A 17576-nucleotide genomic window follows, 5' to 3' on the forward strand; every position below is an offset into this window, starting at 1 on the left:
TTTGTAGCCGGTGTGCCTGCAATGCGGAATATGGAATCTGAAACGGGGGTTCATTAGAATGTGCATTCTGTATTAAAAATAGCCCTTGTCACCTGCTTTGTTTTCAACAGCGACTTTCATTTGCCTCTCTTCTTCATCCTTCAGTCCAGCAAATTGGAATCTTTGCCTTCATGGTATAGCTAGAAGGAAGATGACTTACTTCACATTTATCCTCCCAGATTCTAGAGTTTCCTCTCCGCTCCCCTCCCCTCTCCCCTCCTCTCCTTTCCCCTCCCCTTCCTTCCCCTCCTTTCCCCTCCCCTCCTTTCCCCTCCCCTCTCCTTTCCCCTCCCCACCTCTATCCTCTCCTTCCCCTCCCCTCTCCTTTCCCCTCCCCACCTCTATCCTCTCCTTCCCGTCCCCTCCTCTTTCCCCTCCCCTCCTCTATCACCTCCTTTCCCCTCCCCTCTCCTTTCCCCTCCCCTCCTCTATCCTCTCCTTTCCCCTCCCCTCCCCTCTCCTCTCCTTTCTCCTTTCCCCTCCCCTCCTTTCCCCTCTCCTCTCCTTTCCCCTCCACTCCTCTATCCTCTCCTTTCCCTCCCCTCTCCTTTCCCCTCCCCACCTCTATCCTCTCCTTCCCCTCCCCTCTCCTTTCCCCCCCACCTCTATCCTCTCCTTCCCCTCCCCTCCTCTATCATCTCCTTTCCCCTCCCCTCTCCTTTCCCCTCCCCTCCTCTATCCTCTCCTTTCTCCTCCCCTCTCCTTTCTCCTCCCCTCCTCTATCCTCTCCTTTCCCCTCCCCTCTCCTTTCCCCTCCCCTCCTCTATCCCCTCCTTTCCCCTCCCCTCTCCTTTCCCCTCCCCTCTCCTTTCCCCTCCCTTCTCCTCTCCTCATGATACCAGGCTGTATTTCATTATACATACAATATCTTTCCTGGTGGATGTTAATTTCATTTTGATTGCTTCCTTATCCATGGAGATACTCAGTCACCCAGGTCATGGTTGTCCCAAAGGTGCTTCCCCCCCCCCCCCTCACAGGTAACTGGACTTTCTTGTTTTTCTTTGAAGACCTTTCGCTTCTCATCCAAGAATCTTCTTGAGTGAGAAGCGAAAGGTCTTCAAAGAAAAACAAGGAAGTCCAGTTGCCTCTTGAAAAAAAAGCACCTTTGGACTTCCTTTGTTTTCCCCCCCTTAAAGTTGTTTCGCTTCTCATTCAGCCAAAACTGAAGAATTTTCTTGGATTAGAAGCAAAATGTCTTTATGGGGAAAAAAAAAAGAAAGTACAGAAAATAAAACAGATTAGAGACGGAGAGCCAATACTCTGTTTGAAGGTTGAGATTACTCCCCCCAAATATATAAGCGTACACATTTCATATTGTTTCTCCACTTCTCTGCTTGCAGGTACATCTATGTGATGGGAATCCAGGAAAGGAACGAGAAGCTGTTTTACAGGATCCTACAAGATGATATCGAACAATTAATGCCGATTGTCTATACACCAACAGTAGGCCTTGCGTGTTCCCAGTATGGACATATTTTTAGAAGGCCAAAGTAAGGACAGCCTTATGATTTCTTTACATAATGGTCACAAATGTTTCTTCTCTTTCATTCTGGACACTCAATAGCAGACCCACTGCTCTTTTGAATTTTATTTGCAATATTTGTTAAGCTGATATTTCTTAGTAAAGCACTGTTTCTGCTGACTGCAGGTGAACTCACTCAAAGAATTTAAAAAAAAGAAGTTTTTATTTTATTATAATATAAGCAATCCGTCCATTAAACAGTGTGTCATCTGGGTACAAATACCTTGTGCAGCAACAATTCAAATTTACAATCATATTCATTATTTATCTATTCCAGTTTAATACCAATACCTTGAATATCTAATACTATAACAATCCTCTTCTTAATTTATTTAGCTCTATTAATTATATTAACTCTATTGATGCATTTTTACACAGCTAATTTTACTTCTAATTCTTATATTTATTGTCTTGCCATCGATAAAATGATTCCCATATAATTTAATAATCAGTTTGTTCTTTCTCTTTAGCTGCCAGTATTAATTTGCTCATTTCTGCACGTTCTAATATTTTCCTGATCACATTCTCTTCTGTGGGAATCTCTTCACTTTTTCAATTTTTGCTAATACAATTCCAGCTGCATAACATGAATAATCAAATATTCATAACATGAATAATCAAATATACATTTTCTTTACTATAAGTTTTTGGTAAAATCCCCCCCAGGAATATTTCAGGTTTTAAATCTATATGTTGTTGTATCATCTTTTCCAATCCAACGTATGTATTTTAGTCAAGTATTTTTTTGCTTCTACACATGTCCACCACATATGATAGTATGAGCCAACTATATATAGGGATATATGTCCCAATATCTCAGGGGTTGCCACAAAGAAGAGGGAGTCAAACTATTCTCCAAGGCACCTGAGGGTAGAACAAGAAGCAATGGGTGGAAACTAATCAAGGAGAGAAGCAACTTAGAACTGAGGAGAAATTTCCTGACAGTGAGAACAATTAATCAGTGGAACAGAAATTGCCTCCAGAAATGCCCCAACACTGGAAGTCTTTAAGAAGATGTTGGGTAGCCATTTGTCTGGAACAGTATAGGGTTTCATGCCTAGGCAGGAGGTTGGACTAGAAGACCTCCAAGGTCCCTTCCAACTCTGACATTTCCAGCATTTAACTGATTTGTCCTTGAACATCTTCACCAATCTTGCTGGTGGCAAGTGCCATCTATAAAACATCTTATACAAATTCTCCTTATGTGTGGTTGAGAAACTCAAAGAATTGATGGAGATGTTGCTTCCTCTTGTCTTATTGTTCTTCTTCTTCACACATGTTTTGTTTCCACTTAGAATCCATTTTCTATCTTCCAGGGAGTTGTTAAGTCAGGAAGAGTTATATAAACCTTCTAAATAAAATGACTCATATTTATGACGGTTGCAGTGTCCCAGGGTAGGGCGATCCCCTTTTGCGACCTTCTGACAAGCAATGGGGAAGCCAAATTCACGTTAAAAAAGTGTTACCAAATTTAACAACTGCAATTTGTTAACAACAGACGTAGCAGGAAAAGTCATAAAATGGAGGGGGAGGAAAATCACTTAATAAATATCTCACTTAGCAACGTAAGTTTTGGGCTCAATTATGGACATAAGTTGAGGACTACCTGTATTGTCCTTTCTTTAATCAAAAGAGTCAATGTCTCCATCTTGGCAAGTTCTGTGAATTTCACAGACCATGGGGGGACCGAGCTGAATCTTCCCATTTTCCACTCAAGTATTTTGAACCTTCCCCTCCGTCTTGAATTGCACTTATTCATTATTATTGCTTGTTCAGAGATATTTTTTCCTGTTTCATTTCACGTGACAAAATTAAGTGGATGTGAATGTTAAAATCAGATAAACGTTGCTTTTACAAATTCTGTAAGCTTTTAACAGTGACATAGGTCTCAAGGGCTGTCTTAGTTTCAACCCTTTTTTTTTAAAGGCGTCATATTCAACTTTTTAAAACAAATAAGGAGGAGGACGTATACCAGTTTGACACTTGCATTTCTACCTTAATTTCTTTGCAGAGGATTGTTCATTGCCATAACAGATAAGGGCCACATCCGGTCTGTTGTAAACAACTGGCCGGAGAATGATGTGAAGGTACGGACTGTGTTTTCTTCTTTTATGGGGAGTTTTTATACCAGGTGTCACCAATCTTTCGGACCTCAGGGACCACTAAATTCATAATTTTAAATCCCACGGACCACTAATATCATCTGCCTAATGACTGGCTGGGTGGTCGTGGGTAGGTAGTCATGTGACTGGGTGGGCGTGGCCAACTCGATGTCACTCACGTTGAGGGGCACCTCGCCAGTCTTTACTCGCCCCTCCCCTCCCAGCCACTCCTCACCTGCCCACCCGGGCTCCTTAGGGCCCCAACAGGAAGCAGTTGCTGGAGCTAAGCAGCCACCATGACAAAGAGTTGGCAAAACAGCTCAGTTCAACTTGGATCTGACCGAGAAGGAGACTCAGTAGAAGCACCTCACTGAGGACTACGAGCATAGGCTTTCCAAGCAGAGGGAAGACCTGTGGGAGTGCAAGGCCAGGTGCCGGTGCCTGGAGGCTCACTGGGCTGAGATGGTCAGTCAGTTCCAGGCCATGATACAGTCCCACTGGAATGAGGCCCTCCGGCTCTTCACCACCAGCGGCTCTTCCCTCTAGCCTTCACCCAAAGCCCTGCACTAGGAGGCTGAAGCAGACCCTAAGTCAGAATTTCTGCCCCCCTCCAGCCCCTACAAAAAGACTCTGAATGCGGAGACTCTCTGTAGCAACACAAACGTTCATTGCACGTATCCATCCCAGGGGCCGTAGTTTGAGGACCCCTGATTTAGTGCAATATAAAAAGTGCAAATAATTTTTCTGCAGACCACCACTATCTTCTCATGGACCACCAGTAGGTCCACAGACCACCAGTTGATGTCCGCTGTTCTATAGTACCAATAGTCGTCCTTCAGTGCGAATAGATGGGGGGTATGCTCGCAAGCTAAACTATGAATTCTCCATCCCGTTGTCTTTCCTTCTTCACGTGATCTGATGCAGTTCTATGTCCACTTTTGTCCTTCAAGGCTGTTGTCGTCACAGATGGGGAACGTATCTTGGGCCTTGGGGATCTGGGAGTGTATGGAATGGGAATCTCAGTTGGCAAACTCTGTTTATACACCGCCTGTGCTGGAATAAAACCTGACAAGTGCCTTCCTGTATGTATTGATGTTGGAACTGACAATCAGGTAAGTTGTTAGATGTTCTACACCCATTAGATACCAGTTGCTTGTCTGTGGTATTCATTGGTGGGATGAGATGCCACAGAGTGGGAGTTTGGCTAGATGACCTTGAAGGTTCCTTCCAACTCCTGCTACTACAGGTAGTCCTCGACTTACATCAATTCAGTCAGTGACCATTGAAACTTAACAACGGCATTGAAAACAGTGACTTATGGCCATTTTTGCATAGTTACGACCTTTGCAGGATCCCCACAGCCACATGATCAGAATTCAGATGCTTAGCAAGTGACTCATATTTATGACGGCTGCAGAGCCCCAGGGTCATGTCATCACCATTTGCGAACATCTGACGAGCAAAGTCAGTGAGGGAAGCGGGATTCACTTAACAACCATGTTACTAACTTTATGTGGTGCAGTGATTCACTTCACAACTGTGGCAAGAAAGATTGCAAAATGTGGCAAAACTCATTTAACAAATGTTAAAACTCAATTCACAACAGAAATGTTGGGCTCAATTGTGGTCGTAAGTCGAGAACTACCTGTATTTTTGGTAGCTTTACTAAGTTTTTAAAGTTCCATTAGAAGTAATCCTTGGCATAAGATCATTTGTTTAACCATGGTTCAAAGGTATGATGGCCTCAAAAAAAAGTGATTTACGACCCATCCTCGAAGTTACCACGTTGTATCATCCACTTGGTGACATGATCACAATTCCAGTGCTTGCAACATCTCAGGGTCACAGGATCACAATTGTGACTTTCTCTGCAGGCTTCCAAGAAGCAAAATCAATTGGGAGGGTGCTGTGCCCTGTTGGTTGCCAGTCCCTCCAGCAGCTGAATCAGAAGTGGGAGTGGCCTGGGAGTCAGGGCCAGTATCAAGGCAACCTGAGAGCTCTTGAGGGGGAAGAGGGAATGGAACTGTTAGAGATAGAGACAGAGGCGGAGTCTGGGCCGTCCGTCAGCCCTCAGATGGAGGGTCAACAGTCCCCAGGTCTGGAGGTGGCTGACGAGAAAGAGGAGGAACAGCTGGGTTTAGTGCCTGAGCATTGATGCACAGAAGACAGAGGAGAGGAGAGCAGTGGAAATCTATGGGCTGGTCCTTGGGCTGGAAGAACCATCGCTGCTAGCAAAGCCCCACCCTAGATCTGTGGATAAAAGGCAGAGGGCAGTGATGAATAGATGTGGCAGACAACTATTCTGGATAGACTTGTGCTGTGTGTGTGAGAGAGAGACTTTTTGCTGGGGCTGCTGGCTCTCCTAATAAAGGGAAAATTTATTTAACTACAAAGGATTTGTCAAGTTTGGGAGTTGGGTCAGAACAGGGAGTCAGATTTGCTTAACGATTGCATGTTTTTCTTAATGGCCATATGATTCCCTTAACAATCTCAGTGATTCTTTTAATAATCCCAGTAAAAATAGTGTAAAACCGGGCCTGATCAAGGGATGACTCGCTTCATGACTGTATCACATAGCGGCCACAATTCCAGTCTCAATTGTGCTCGTAGGTCAAGGACTTTCTGTGCCAGGAAAGGCTTTTCAGTATGTCCTGCAAATATCCATGTTTCCTAGGAGTGTGTTGTGGCCCACCAGCAGCCAGCAGAGTTGGCAGCAGATTTGGACAGTGAAGAGGTTGGGAAGGGACATGGGCCAGTCCTGGAGTCTGGGGAAGGCTCTGATGAGGGCTCTGTGTCGGAGGCAGAGAGGGGGCCAGGGCCGTATGCCAGTTATCAGCTGCCTTCAGAGTCAGACATCATTGAGGCAGATGAACAGCTGGAGCCTGTTCCCAGTGTGCGCATGCGCAGAGTTGCCAGAGGAAGGGAACAGCTAAAGAACAGGGGTCAACTTGGGAGTACAGCCACAGGTGGACGATGAATGGCCTCTCCCAGAGGAAATAAAAGAGGAGCGAAAGGGGAGTGGAGTTTGCAGGAGACATTTAGTTGGCTTAATTGGTTTGTGACTCTCCGAGACTCCTTGCCAAGTTCTGCAGATATCAGCCTGGCAGCTCTCCAAGCCAGATAAGGTCTGTGACTATAAATCCTCCCTTGGGAGACTTTGCTGGATGTGAACAAGCAGAATTCACAGTAAATTAATAAAAGGGGTTTTTGTCGGGCCGAGGAGTTTGCTTCATGCTCTTGGGAAGCCTCGGTCAAAACAGTGTGGCAGAATATAATTCAGTGCCAGAGATCGGATCAGTGACTTTAGTTTTTTTTGTCTTATTTTCCTAGACACTTTTGGAAGACCCATTTTATATGGGATTGTATCAGAAACGAGAGCGCTCACAGGTTTATGATGAACTCATCGATGAATTCATGGAAGCCATTGTAGGCAGGTATAAATCCTGAGCCTTATTCCCCTGTAAGGAAACGGAGCCTTATTCCATTTCCCCCATGGAAAGAATTTGTGCATGTCAACAAGACAGCCTCTCCTGTGTGTCCAAGAAGACTTCGATGGGTTAGAGAGTATCTGGTTAGCAAAGATGAGATTCATGGCTGGCATCCTAACAGATGAATACCGTCACAGATTCCCCTTTTGTGTGCCAAAGGGTTGTGTTTTTTTCTTAACCTACCCAGTTGAAATTTAGCAGTGGAATTCCCTAAAATGGAGCCGTAAGACATTCTGAAATGGGAAAAATTCGGCAGCCATATGACTGCAGTTCAAGATGTTTTTCTGCTGATTTCTGGCAAAAAAACATCCATTCAAATGAATGGGTTAGGGTAAGGGTTAGGGTGAAATCTAAAGTTAGAGGTAAAGTAAGGGTTAGGGTTACAGCTAGGGTAAGAGTTAGGGTTAGGGTTAGTTATAGTTAGGGTTAGAATAAGGGTTAGAGAAGGTTAGGGTTAGAGTAAGGGTTAGGGTTTGAATAAGGGTTAGGGTTGGGGTTAGAATTATAGTAAGGGTTAGGGTTAGAATAAGGGTTAGTTATAGTTAGGGTTAGAGTAAGGGTTAGGGTTAGAGTAAGGGTTAGGGTTGGGGTTAGAGTCATAGTAAGAGTTAGGGTTAGAGTAAGGGTTAAGGTTAGAATAAGGTTTAGGGTGAGGGTTATGGTTGAAGTAAGGGTTGGGGTTAGAATAAGGATTAGGGTTAGAGTAAGGGTTAGGGTTAGAGTTATAGTAAGGGTTAGGATTAGAGATTAGGTTTAGGCTTAGAAATAAAGATACAGTGTATTTGTGCATTCTGCTACTGGTTGTTATCTTCTCCTTCCTTCCACCGTTCCCAGCTCTGGAGTCTTTTCCAGAGAGCTGGCATTTCCCATTATGTGTCCAAAGTTGGATAATTTGAGTCTGATCTTTTGTGCCTTTGGTTATACGTCAGCATATATAGTATAGGTAGTCCTCGATTTACGTCCAGAACTGACCTCCAAAATTTCTTGTTGCTTCTTGTCCCTTAGCAATTGTCAAGTGAGTTTTGCCCTGTTTTTCGACCTTTCTTGCCACCGTTGCTATGTGAATCACTGCATTTGTTAGGTTAGCAACCTAACCTAGCTTCCCCATGGACTATGTTTGTCAGAATATCACAGAAAGATGAGGTCAGATCTGACTGCAATGGGGTATTGCCGAAATGGTGTTCCTAATAAATGACTGGATTTCTTTTGAAACTCGGCTCGAGGCTCATGAATTAATTAGGGCATCTTTCAGAAAGCTGACACCTGGGATACCGCAACCATCCTAAAGACATGCCGGTTGCCAGATGTTTGAATTTTGATCAGGTGACCATCAGGGATTCTGCAACGGCCGTAAAATGTGAAGCCTGGTCATAAGTCACTTTTTTCCCCAGTGCCATTGGAACTTCGAATGGTCATGAAACGAATGGTTGTAAGTTGAGGACTACCTGCATACCAATAGAGGTAGTCCTCAATTTATATGTTCACGTGATCAAAACTCAGGTACTTGGCAACTGGTTCATACTTAGGACCGTTGCTGTGTCCCGAGGTCATGCGATCCCCTTTTGCAGCCTTTTGACAAGCAAAATCAATGGGGAAGACAGGTTCACTTTACGACCGTGTTACTAACTTATCAACTGCGATGATTCACTTACCAACTGTCGTAAAATGGGACAAAACTCACTTAACAAACGTTTCACTTGACAATAGAAATTTGGGGTTCAGCTGAGGTCGTAAGTTGAGGACTACCTGTACCAGTTTGATGCCATGCTCCAGAGGTGGGATTCACGTACTGTTACTACCGGTTTGCCCAGCACCGGAAATGTGAGCACGCTTACATGCATGCTTGCTTTGCTCTCTCTTGTGCCATCTGCACATCCATGCGGTGTCACAAAACACGGCAATTTGCTCTCGTGTCCGCATATGCGTCGCGACATCAGAAACACAGCGATATAGGATGAGACTGCGCCCAGGTGGGTGGGTGGCCCACCCACAGGTTGCTACTGGTTTGCCTGAACCGGTCCCAACCGGCTGAATACCACCTCTGCCATGCTCACTTAGGGCACTTAAATTAGAGAGGTGTGCAGCAGTGGTGGGTTGCAGGCGGTAAGCACCGGCTACCATTCCGGTAGGGTGCTCCGGAGGGCCCGCCCGAGCTCCTTATCTGTATTTGAGCTCTTCGGCGCTTCCGCACACGGAGCGCATGGTGCCTCTGCGATGCTCTGCCGAGCAGCTGGAATATTGCGGAGGCGTCACGGAGGTAAGGACGCATGTGCCCGCGTGCATGTGGGGGACGCCGGGCCCCATTGCACCGTAATGGTTGCAATGGGATCCGGAACCCACCGCTGGTATGCAGGATCTTTTCATGGATGACTAGAATGCTTTGCTGTTCGTTTTATCTCTCTCCCTGTACCTTCCAGGTACGGCCAAAACACCCTCATTCAGTTCGAAGACTTTGGCAACCATAATGCCTTCCGCTTCTTGAGAAAATACCGAGAAAAATATTGCACTTTCAATGATGACATACAGGGTGAGTGATCAACCCCGATGCTATTAGCATCTTCCCCATGTGCCCCTTTGGGCTCTGTTTTTCTTGCTTCTACGTGGATCTTTTTCGCCTCTGAGAAATTGTGTGTCCTCTCTTAGGGACCGCGGCAGTTGCCTTGGCGGGATTATTGGCAGCGGAGAAAGTCATTGGAAAACCCCTCACCGAGCACCGAATCCTCTTCCTTGGAGCAGGAGAAGTGAGTTTTGTGTTTGTTTGAATTAAGACTGCTGCAGTAAATTTGGGCCCTCGTGGTTTGCATTTAGTTGTCAAATATGAACAGTTGTTGAGCCAATCAGAGCATTCTATACTGAAGATAGGTTAGGGCAGGGGTGAAATCCAGCAGGTTCTGGAGAACTTAGTAACAGAAATTTTGAGTAGTTCGGAGAACCGGCAAATGTCACCTCTGGCTGCTCCCAGAGTGGGGAGGAATGGGGATTTTGCAGTATCCTTCCCCTGCCATGCTCACCAAGCCACACCGCAGCCACCAAGCCATGGCCACAGAACCGGTAGTAACAAAATTTGAATTTCACCATGGGGCAGGAGTGTGATACTCAAGGAACAGGAACCGAATCCGCTCACGGGCTGCTTAGATCTGGCCTGTGGGACTGCCCTGGAAACAGCCGATCGGCCCGTGGTGCCTCTGCCAGCGAAAACAGAGCTCGGGAGGGGGGGTAAGCTCTGTTTTCGGCTGCAGTGACCTCCTGCATCCCTCTGCCAATGAAAACGGAGCTTGGGAGCCCCCAATTACATTGTTGAATTCAGCTGGGTGTACACACACACACACACACACACACACAAACACATGCACACACACACCCCGAACTGAAAAATTTGGCATTAGCTTTAGTACTTTGGGACAACCGTGACCTTGGATGGCTGAGAATCTCCACAGACATATCCAACACATCTTCCTCCTCCTATTCTCCTCACAACAATCCATCGAGGTGGGTTGGGCTGAGGAAGAGTGACTAGCCCAAAGTCACCCAGTTGGCTTTCCCGCCTAAGGTGAGTGTAGAGCTCTGTTTCGCCGCCCCAGCTCAGCTTTACCGCACATGCGTGCTCGTGTCCCGCCAACCACCTGATTTTCGGGTCTCTGCCGCACATGCGCGGGGGTGAGGTGCATGTGGGAGATACGTGCACATGTGGGGGAGGGGGGGTCGTGCACGCATGCGGGGGATGGGGGAGCACTGGGAGGTATGGCGTGTCCCCCCCCCCCGCGGCCTGTTTTTGGTCCCAGGGGGCTGCAGGGAGGCCTACTAGACCCAAACCTGGGCTCTGGGGGCGGAGGGAGCATGGGGAGGTATAGCGTTTGTCTCTCCCCCCCCCCCCCCGCGGCCTGTTTTTGGTCCCAGGAGGCTGCAGGGAGGCCTACTAGGCCCAAAATGGGGCTCTGGGGGCGGGTGGAGCACAGGGAGGTATGGCATTTGGCGCCCCCCCCCCCCCCCCCGGCCTGTTTTTGGTCCCAGGAGGCTGCGGGAGGCCTACTAGGCCCAAAACGGGGCGCAGGGTGGTGATTGTGTCGCGCATGCAAGCACAGTGGGGTGGGGGATGCATGCAGGGGTTGTCCTGTGCACATCGCTTAATGGGTGTAGGTGTGTGCTGTCAAAGGCGCCCTTGCGCTTTTGGCACACAATGACAAAAAGGTTAGCCATCACTGCACTTAGTCTTAGACCAAGCTGGCTCTCATTGCTATTATTTTAGTTATTTTTTAAAAAAAAATCTGCAGGGCAAATCTCTTTATAATTGTATCCTTAAATGCTCTTTTCTCCTTGGTAGAGAAGGGGACTAGCCATTCACTCAGTCCAGCATATAAAAGCCATTAGAGAGATATGCCAAATGTTATTTTTTTGTTTATTGATTGTTTCTGTGTAATCTGATTTCCAAACTACTGATGCCAACACAGCCCTGCCAAACATGCTTTTTTCTACTCTTTGTCTCCTCCATCAGGCTGCTCTTGGTATTGCAAATCTCATCGTCATGGCTATGGTGGAAAATGGTCTTTCTTCTGAAGACGCTTACAAGAAAATTTGGATGTTTGATAAAGACGGCTTATTGATAAAGGTACAGTGCTTGTGAATTTGGAAAAACCAATGCAATGTTAAATCCATGTGTTCTGATCGAGGCTTCCCAAGAGCATGAAGCAAACTCCTTGTCCCGACAAAAACCCCTTTTATTAATTTACTGTGAATTCTGCTCTTTCACATCCAGCAAAGTCTCCCAAGGGAGGATTTATAGTCACAGACCTTATCTGGCTTGGAGAGCTGCCAGGCTGATATCTGCAGAACTTGGCATGGAGTCTCGGAGAGTTATGAACCAATTAAGCGAACTAATTGTCTCCTGCAAACTCCACTCCCCTTTCGCTCCTCTTTTATTTCCTCTGGGAGGGGACTTTCATCGTCCACCTGTGGCCTTACTCCCAAGTCGACCCCTGTTCTTTAGCTATTCCCTATATCTGGCAACTCTGTGCATGTGCATACTGGGAACAGGCTCCAGCTGTTCGTCTGCTTCACTGATGTCTGACTCTGAAGGCAGCTGGTAACTGGCATACAGCTCTGGCCCTGTCTCTGCCTCTGACACAGAGCCTTCATCAGAGCCTTTCCCAGACTCCAGGACTGGCCCATGTTATTCCCCAACCTCCTCACTGTCCGAATCTGCTTGCACCTCCGCTGGTGAGCCACAACACCATGTTGGTTGAGGTTTCCCAAGCAGTTATTTTTTATTTTATCATCTTCTAGGGCCGAGCGGAAAAGATTGATGTCAACCAGGAGCCCTTTACTCATCCAGCTCCAGGGAACATACCAAAATCTTTCTTGGACGCCGTGAGGATTCTTCAGCCTTCTGCCATTATTGGTGAGAGTTTCAGACAATTCCTGAGTTACTCATCTGAAGGTTTTGCCGCTGCTACGTCTACGTTTCTGAGGTTGGAATTTCCAAATGTCTAAGGGGATGTTTTTCGAACTTGGCCAGTTTAAGATGTCTGGACTTCAACTCCCAGAATCCCCCAGCTGACGTGGCCGACTAGGGAATTCTGGGAGTTGAAGTCCAGACCAGTCCAGTTGAAGTCTTGGCTGGGGAATTCTGGTAATTGGTCCACACATTGTAATTTTGCCAAGTTTGGAAAGCACTAGAGCAGAGATCTTCAAACTCGGCAACGTGAAGACGTGTGGACTTCAACTCCCAGAATTCAACTTGCCAAGTTTGGGGACTCCTGCACTAGAACATTGCTGGCTATTGAAAAATGGAGTTCTGTTCACTTTATTTCCCCCCCCCCCCACACACACACACACACTTGTAGTACAAGTAGGAGCTTGCGCGCAGTTCAGGAAATGTGTGTTGTTGCATTCCAAAATGTTCCTGCAGTGGCTACACCAAATTTCTCAACACTGCAGGACCCCAGAGCTTTATAGCCTGCCACACTGATAGGGCAGCTCCTGCCCCACCTGCCTAGAAATATTTTGAATATTTTCTTTTCGCCATGGTCTTATTTCCACTTTTAAGGTGTTGCCGGGGCTGGAAGGCTGTTTTCTCATGATATCATCAAAGCGATGGCCGACATCAATCAGAGACCGATCATCTTTGCATTGAGTAACCCTACCGTGAAAGCAGAATGCACGGCTGAGGAGGCGTACACACTAACAGAGGTAAGCTAAAATTCTCATATTAACACATTAACAGAGTTGGAAGGGACCTTATAGGTCTTCTAGTCTACCCTCCCGCCCAAGCAGGAGACCCTACACCAGTGATGGTGAACCTTTTTCAACTCGGGTACCAAAAGGTGTGTCCCTCCCCCCCCCGAGGCCCTCCGACTTCCAGTGGGCCCAGTAGGTCCATTTTTCACCCTCTCCAAGCTCCAGAGGCTTTCTAGGAGCCTGGGGAGGATAAAAACAGCCCAACATGCAAACCAGAAGTCCATTACCGAATTTCTGGTTTGCACATTGGGCGGTTATTCGCCCTCCAGAGGCTTCAAGGAAGCCTCCGGAGGGTGAAAAACAGCCAAAGTTCAAGGCCAAAAATCAAGGCCGAAAATTAGCTGGGAGCTGACAGGGCAACGCCTCGTGTGCCCTCAGAAATAGCTCCGCGTGCCACCTGTGGTACGTGTGCCATAGGTTTGCCATCATGGCTCTACCATTTCTGACAGATAGCAGTCCAGTCTCTTCTTGAAAGCTTCCAGTGATGAAGCCCCCAGAACTTCCAAAGGTAACTTCTGTTCCATTGGTTGGTTGTTCTCACTGTCAGAACAATTTCCAGATTGAATCTCTCCGTGTTCAGTTTCCATCCAATATTCCTTCTCTGGCCTTCGGGTGCTTTGGAAAACAGTTTGACTCCTTCCTCTCTGTGGCAGCCCCTGAGATATTGGAAGACTGCTATCATGTCTCCCCTGGTCCTTCTCTTCACTAGATTAGCCATGCCCAGTTCCTGCAACCATTCATTGTATGTTTTAGCCTCCAGTCCCCTAATCATCTTGGTTGTTCTTCTCTGCACTTTTTCTAGAGTCTCAACATCTTTTTATAGTGTGGTGACCAAAACTGGCTGCAGTACTCTAGGCGTGGTCTTACTAAGGCTTTATAGAGTGCTATTAGTACCTCACTTGATTGTATCCCCCTGTTAATGCAACTCAGGATTGCATTGGCTTTTTTGGCTGCCGCTGCACATTGCTGGCTCATATTTAATTGATGGTCTACTAAGACTCCAGGGTCCCTCTCTCACAGTTACTGCTACACTATATTTCCAAAAGTATTCGCTCACAACTGGTTCTGATTATGTGGATGGGTGAGCGGATACGTTTGGCAATATAGTGTATTAAGCCTGGTTTCACCCAGTCTATATGTGGTCTGAAGAATCTTAGAGCATGATGTTTCTTCTCCTGGGCTTCGCAGCTTGGCTCACTTGTTGGAGCTGCCCAAAGGAAGTCCTCTGCATCTGGGATGGAGCTGCTCTCTTCCGTCATGATGCACTGAGGTCATCTGATCTGGAAAGAGCTCATGTTACAGATAGCCCTCGACCTAGGGACTACAATTGAGCACAGATCTATGGCTTGTAAGTTGTGCGGGTTGTTAAACGGATCATGTGAACGCGCTTGATTTTATGACTTTTTTTTGCAGTTGTTTAGTGAATCCGTTGCCCGCAGTGGGCATCTTTTATTTATTTATTTTTGGCTAGAAACTAGAAGTAAACTACTGTTTCTGACCAAAATAAATTGTAAATCATGTGGCTGCAGGACGCCACGACCCTGCTAGACTTTCGTAAGACCCCCTAAAGCAAGGTTCCCAAACTTGGAAACTTTAAGACTTGTGGACTTCAACTCCCAGAATTCTCCAGCTGGCTGGAGTTAAAGTTGCCAAGTTTGTAGACCTCTGCCCTAAAGACATGTTTCCAGAAGTACCTTGACTCATTTTTCTGTTTGACAGGGCCGATGCCTCTTTGCGAGCGGCAGTCCGTTTGGGCCTGTGAAGCTGAGTGACGGCCGGTCCTTCATTCCGGGCCAGGGAAACAACGCCTATATATTTCCAGGTAAAGCCTGGGAGTTCCTGCCTTGTTGATTTGTTTTTTTTTTTCAAATTGCTCAAAAGTAGTGCTAATATGAAGCCCTCCCAGAAGGAAGAGCTCTACTTGATGGTAAGATTACATGAATGGAAACATGCAAGTCCCAAAGCGAGGCTTTATGGACCCAAGCGCAAGGGAGGGTCCCTTCTGAGATGCTGGCCATTCCCACGTTCCTTCTGGCAGCTCAGCTGCCTCTGATCTGACTGTTACCCTACCTGTCTCCCAAGGTCATTCCCACACAGGGTTAGAGTCTCACTGCTTTGAACAGCACAGAGTTTCCTTTCCATAGAGAAGCCTGCCTGAAATGTTCATGGGAGTTCAGTTCTAGGAAATCTTCTTTTGTTCCTTCCCTCCCTCCTTTCTTTCTTTCTTTCTTTCTTTCTTTCTTTCTTTCTTTCTTTCTTTCTTTCTTTCTTTCTTTCTTCTCTCCCTCCCTCCCATTCTTCCTCCCTCCCTCCTCCCTTCCTCTCTACTTCCCTCCCTCCCTCCTTTCTTTCTTTCTTTCTTTCTTTCTTTCTTTCTTCTCTCCCTCCCTCCCTCCCTCCCTCCCTCCCTCTCTACTTCCCTCCCTCTCTACTTCCTCTCTACTTCCCTCCTTTCTTTCTTTCTTTCTTTCTTTCTTTCTTTCTTTCTTTCTTCCCTCCCTCCCTCCTTTCTTTTCCTTTCTTTCTCTTTCTTTCTTACTTCCTTACTTCCCTCCCTCCTTCCTTTTTTCCTTCCTTCCTTCCTTCCTTCCCTTTCTCCCTCCCTCTCTACTTCTCTCCCTCCCTCCTTTCTTTCTTTCTTTCTTTCTCTTTCTTTCTTCCCTCCCTCCGTCTTCTTCCCTCCTTCCTCCCTCCCTCTCTCTCCTTTCTCTTTCATTGAATTGCACAACTGCACTGCAGGCATCTTTTTTTTTATTAAAAAAATGAGATTTTAAAAGAATGCAGTTCAAAAGCTCTTGTGCTTACTGCAGAAAATACGCTTAACCTCACCATAAAAATTCTACTTACCTGTAGTTTGCAAATGTTACCCCACTCCATTTGGATGTTTCAAATAGCGGGTACTAAGACAAACGGCTTTCTCTTTTCATAAACCTTCTGCAATGGATCAGCCGATCTGACCATGTATGGTTCAATCCAGAATAAAATTCAGCATGGCGTCATGTGGGGCAAATAACAAATGCATTGTCCCATTCGTGCAATGCAAGCGCCACTCACCTCTTTGTGAACATGTTGTGACACATGAAAGAAGAGGGGCTTGAATTGGGAGGGCACACGGCTGCTTTTGATCATCTGGAAGTTTGGTGCTCAGATTGAATCAGTTGGTGGAAGGAGCTAGTGAGGGTGAGATTACTGCAGGATCAGAGTCTCCAGGCCTCCGAATCCCACTTGCTGGCAAGCCAGAGGAGGCAAGTGCTGGGGCCTTCTTTGTGGGCTCCCAAGGGATTAGACTGGTTCCTGGGGTAGATAGTGCTGGATTATAGCCAGAGGGGGGGCTTCAAAAGTAACAGCAACGGGTTCAGTGCCCCGTTGCTGGGTGGGCGTGGCCATGATGGGCGTGGCCCAGTCAGCCTCCTGCACCACTGGTGTGTGCGCGTGTGTGCGTTTTTCGCCCTCCCCGGGCCCCAGAGGCTTTCCTCGAGCCTCCAAGAGGGCAAAAACTGTGGTTGTGGCCTGTTTCCAGACTTCCGGAACCTCCAGTAGGCCCATTTCCCCCGCCCGCCCCGCCCCCACCGAGCCTCCACGCAGGCCCTGCACTTACCTGGCATGATGAATGGGCACGTTGAGACTCCTGAGAGGGGAAAGGCAGGAGGGGAGGGGAGGGTGTGGCCAGCCAGGGGTGGCATTTCGGGGTTCACCAAACTGGGCAGAATGCTAGCTAGAGCAGGGGTGTCCAAACTTGGCAACTTTAAGACTTGTGGACTTCAACTCCCAGAATTCCCCAGCCAGCTCTGCTGGCTGGGGAATTCTGGGAGTTGAAGTCCACAAGTCTTAAAGTTGCCAAGTTTGGACACCCCTGAGCTAGAGGATCGCGCGAACCCCCAGCAGCTCACCTCTGATTATAGCAACTCTGGGTCTGATTCTGCAGGGTAGCTCTTCTCTGCCTGATACCAGTGCGCGCACTCTTTAGTTCTAGGTGCCGTTGTTATGTTCCCGCTCCTGTTTGCTGTGCCACAGTTTTCTAAATTTTTTTTCTCCATGCATGCTTTGCACAAACCATGAAAACGACTGTGATCATTTAAAATCCTTCTCTGTATGTCGCAGGTGTGGCTCTTGCTGTGATCCTGAGTAGCGTCCGGCACATCAGTGACAATGTATTTTTGGAAGCGGCAAAGGTAAATGAAACAGGTTGGT

The 17576-nt window shown here is 46.9% G+C and overlaps 1 protein-coding gene across 2 annotated transcripts in view; it reads left to right on the top strand.

Annotated features, from left to right (window-relative positions):
- ME2 (malic enzyme 2) overlaps positions 1–17576 on the top strand; it is a 53398-nt gene that overhangs the window by 27693 nt on the left and 8129 nt on the right. For both annotated transcript variants that reach the window (XM_081942541.1, XM_081942540.1), the window contains exons 4-14: positions 1380–1529; positions 3573–3648; positions 4614–4775; positions 6994–7097; positions 9569–9678; positions 9795–9892; positions 11644–11757; positions 12432–12546; positions 13195–13337; positions 15105–15207; positions 17487–17557. In XM_081942541.1, the coding sequence (XP_081798667.1) occupies positions 1380–1529; positions 3573–3648; positions 4614–4775; positions 6994–7097; positions 9569–9678; positions 9795–9892; positions 11644–11757; positions 12432–12546; positions 13195–13337; positions 15105–15207; positions 17487–17557 (1246 nt within the window). The remainder of the gene's footprint in view (positions 1–1379; positions 1530–3572; positions 3649–4613; positions 4776–6993; positions 7098–9568; positions 9679–9794; positions 9893–11643; positions 11758–12431; positions 12547–13194; positions 13338–15104; positions 15208–17486; positions 17558–17576) is intronic.

The sequence above is a fragment of the Natrix helvetica genome, assembly GCF_964273705.1.
Source record: "Natrix helvetica genome assembly, chromosome: 2".
In the NCBI taxonomy this organism is placed as follows: Eukaryota; Metazoa; Chordata; class Lepidosauria; order Squamata; family Natricidae; genus Natrix; species Natrix helvetica.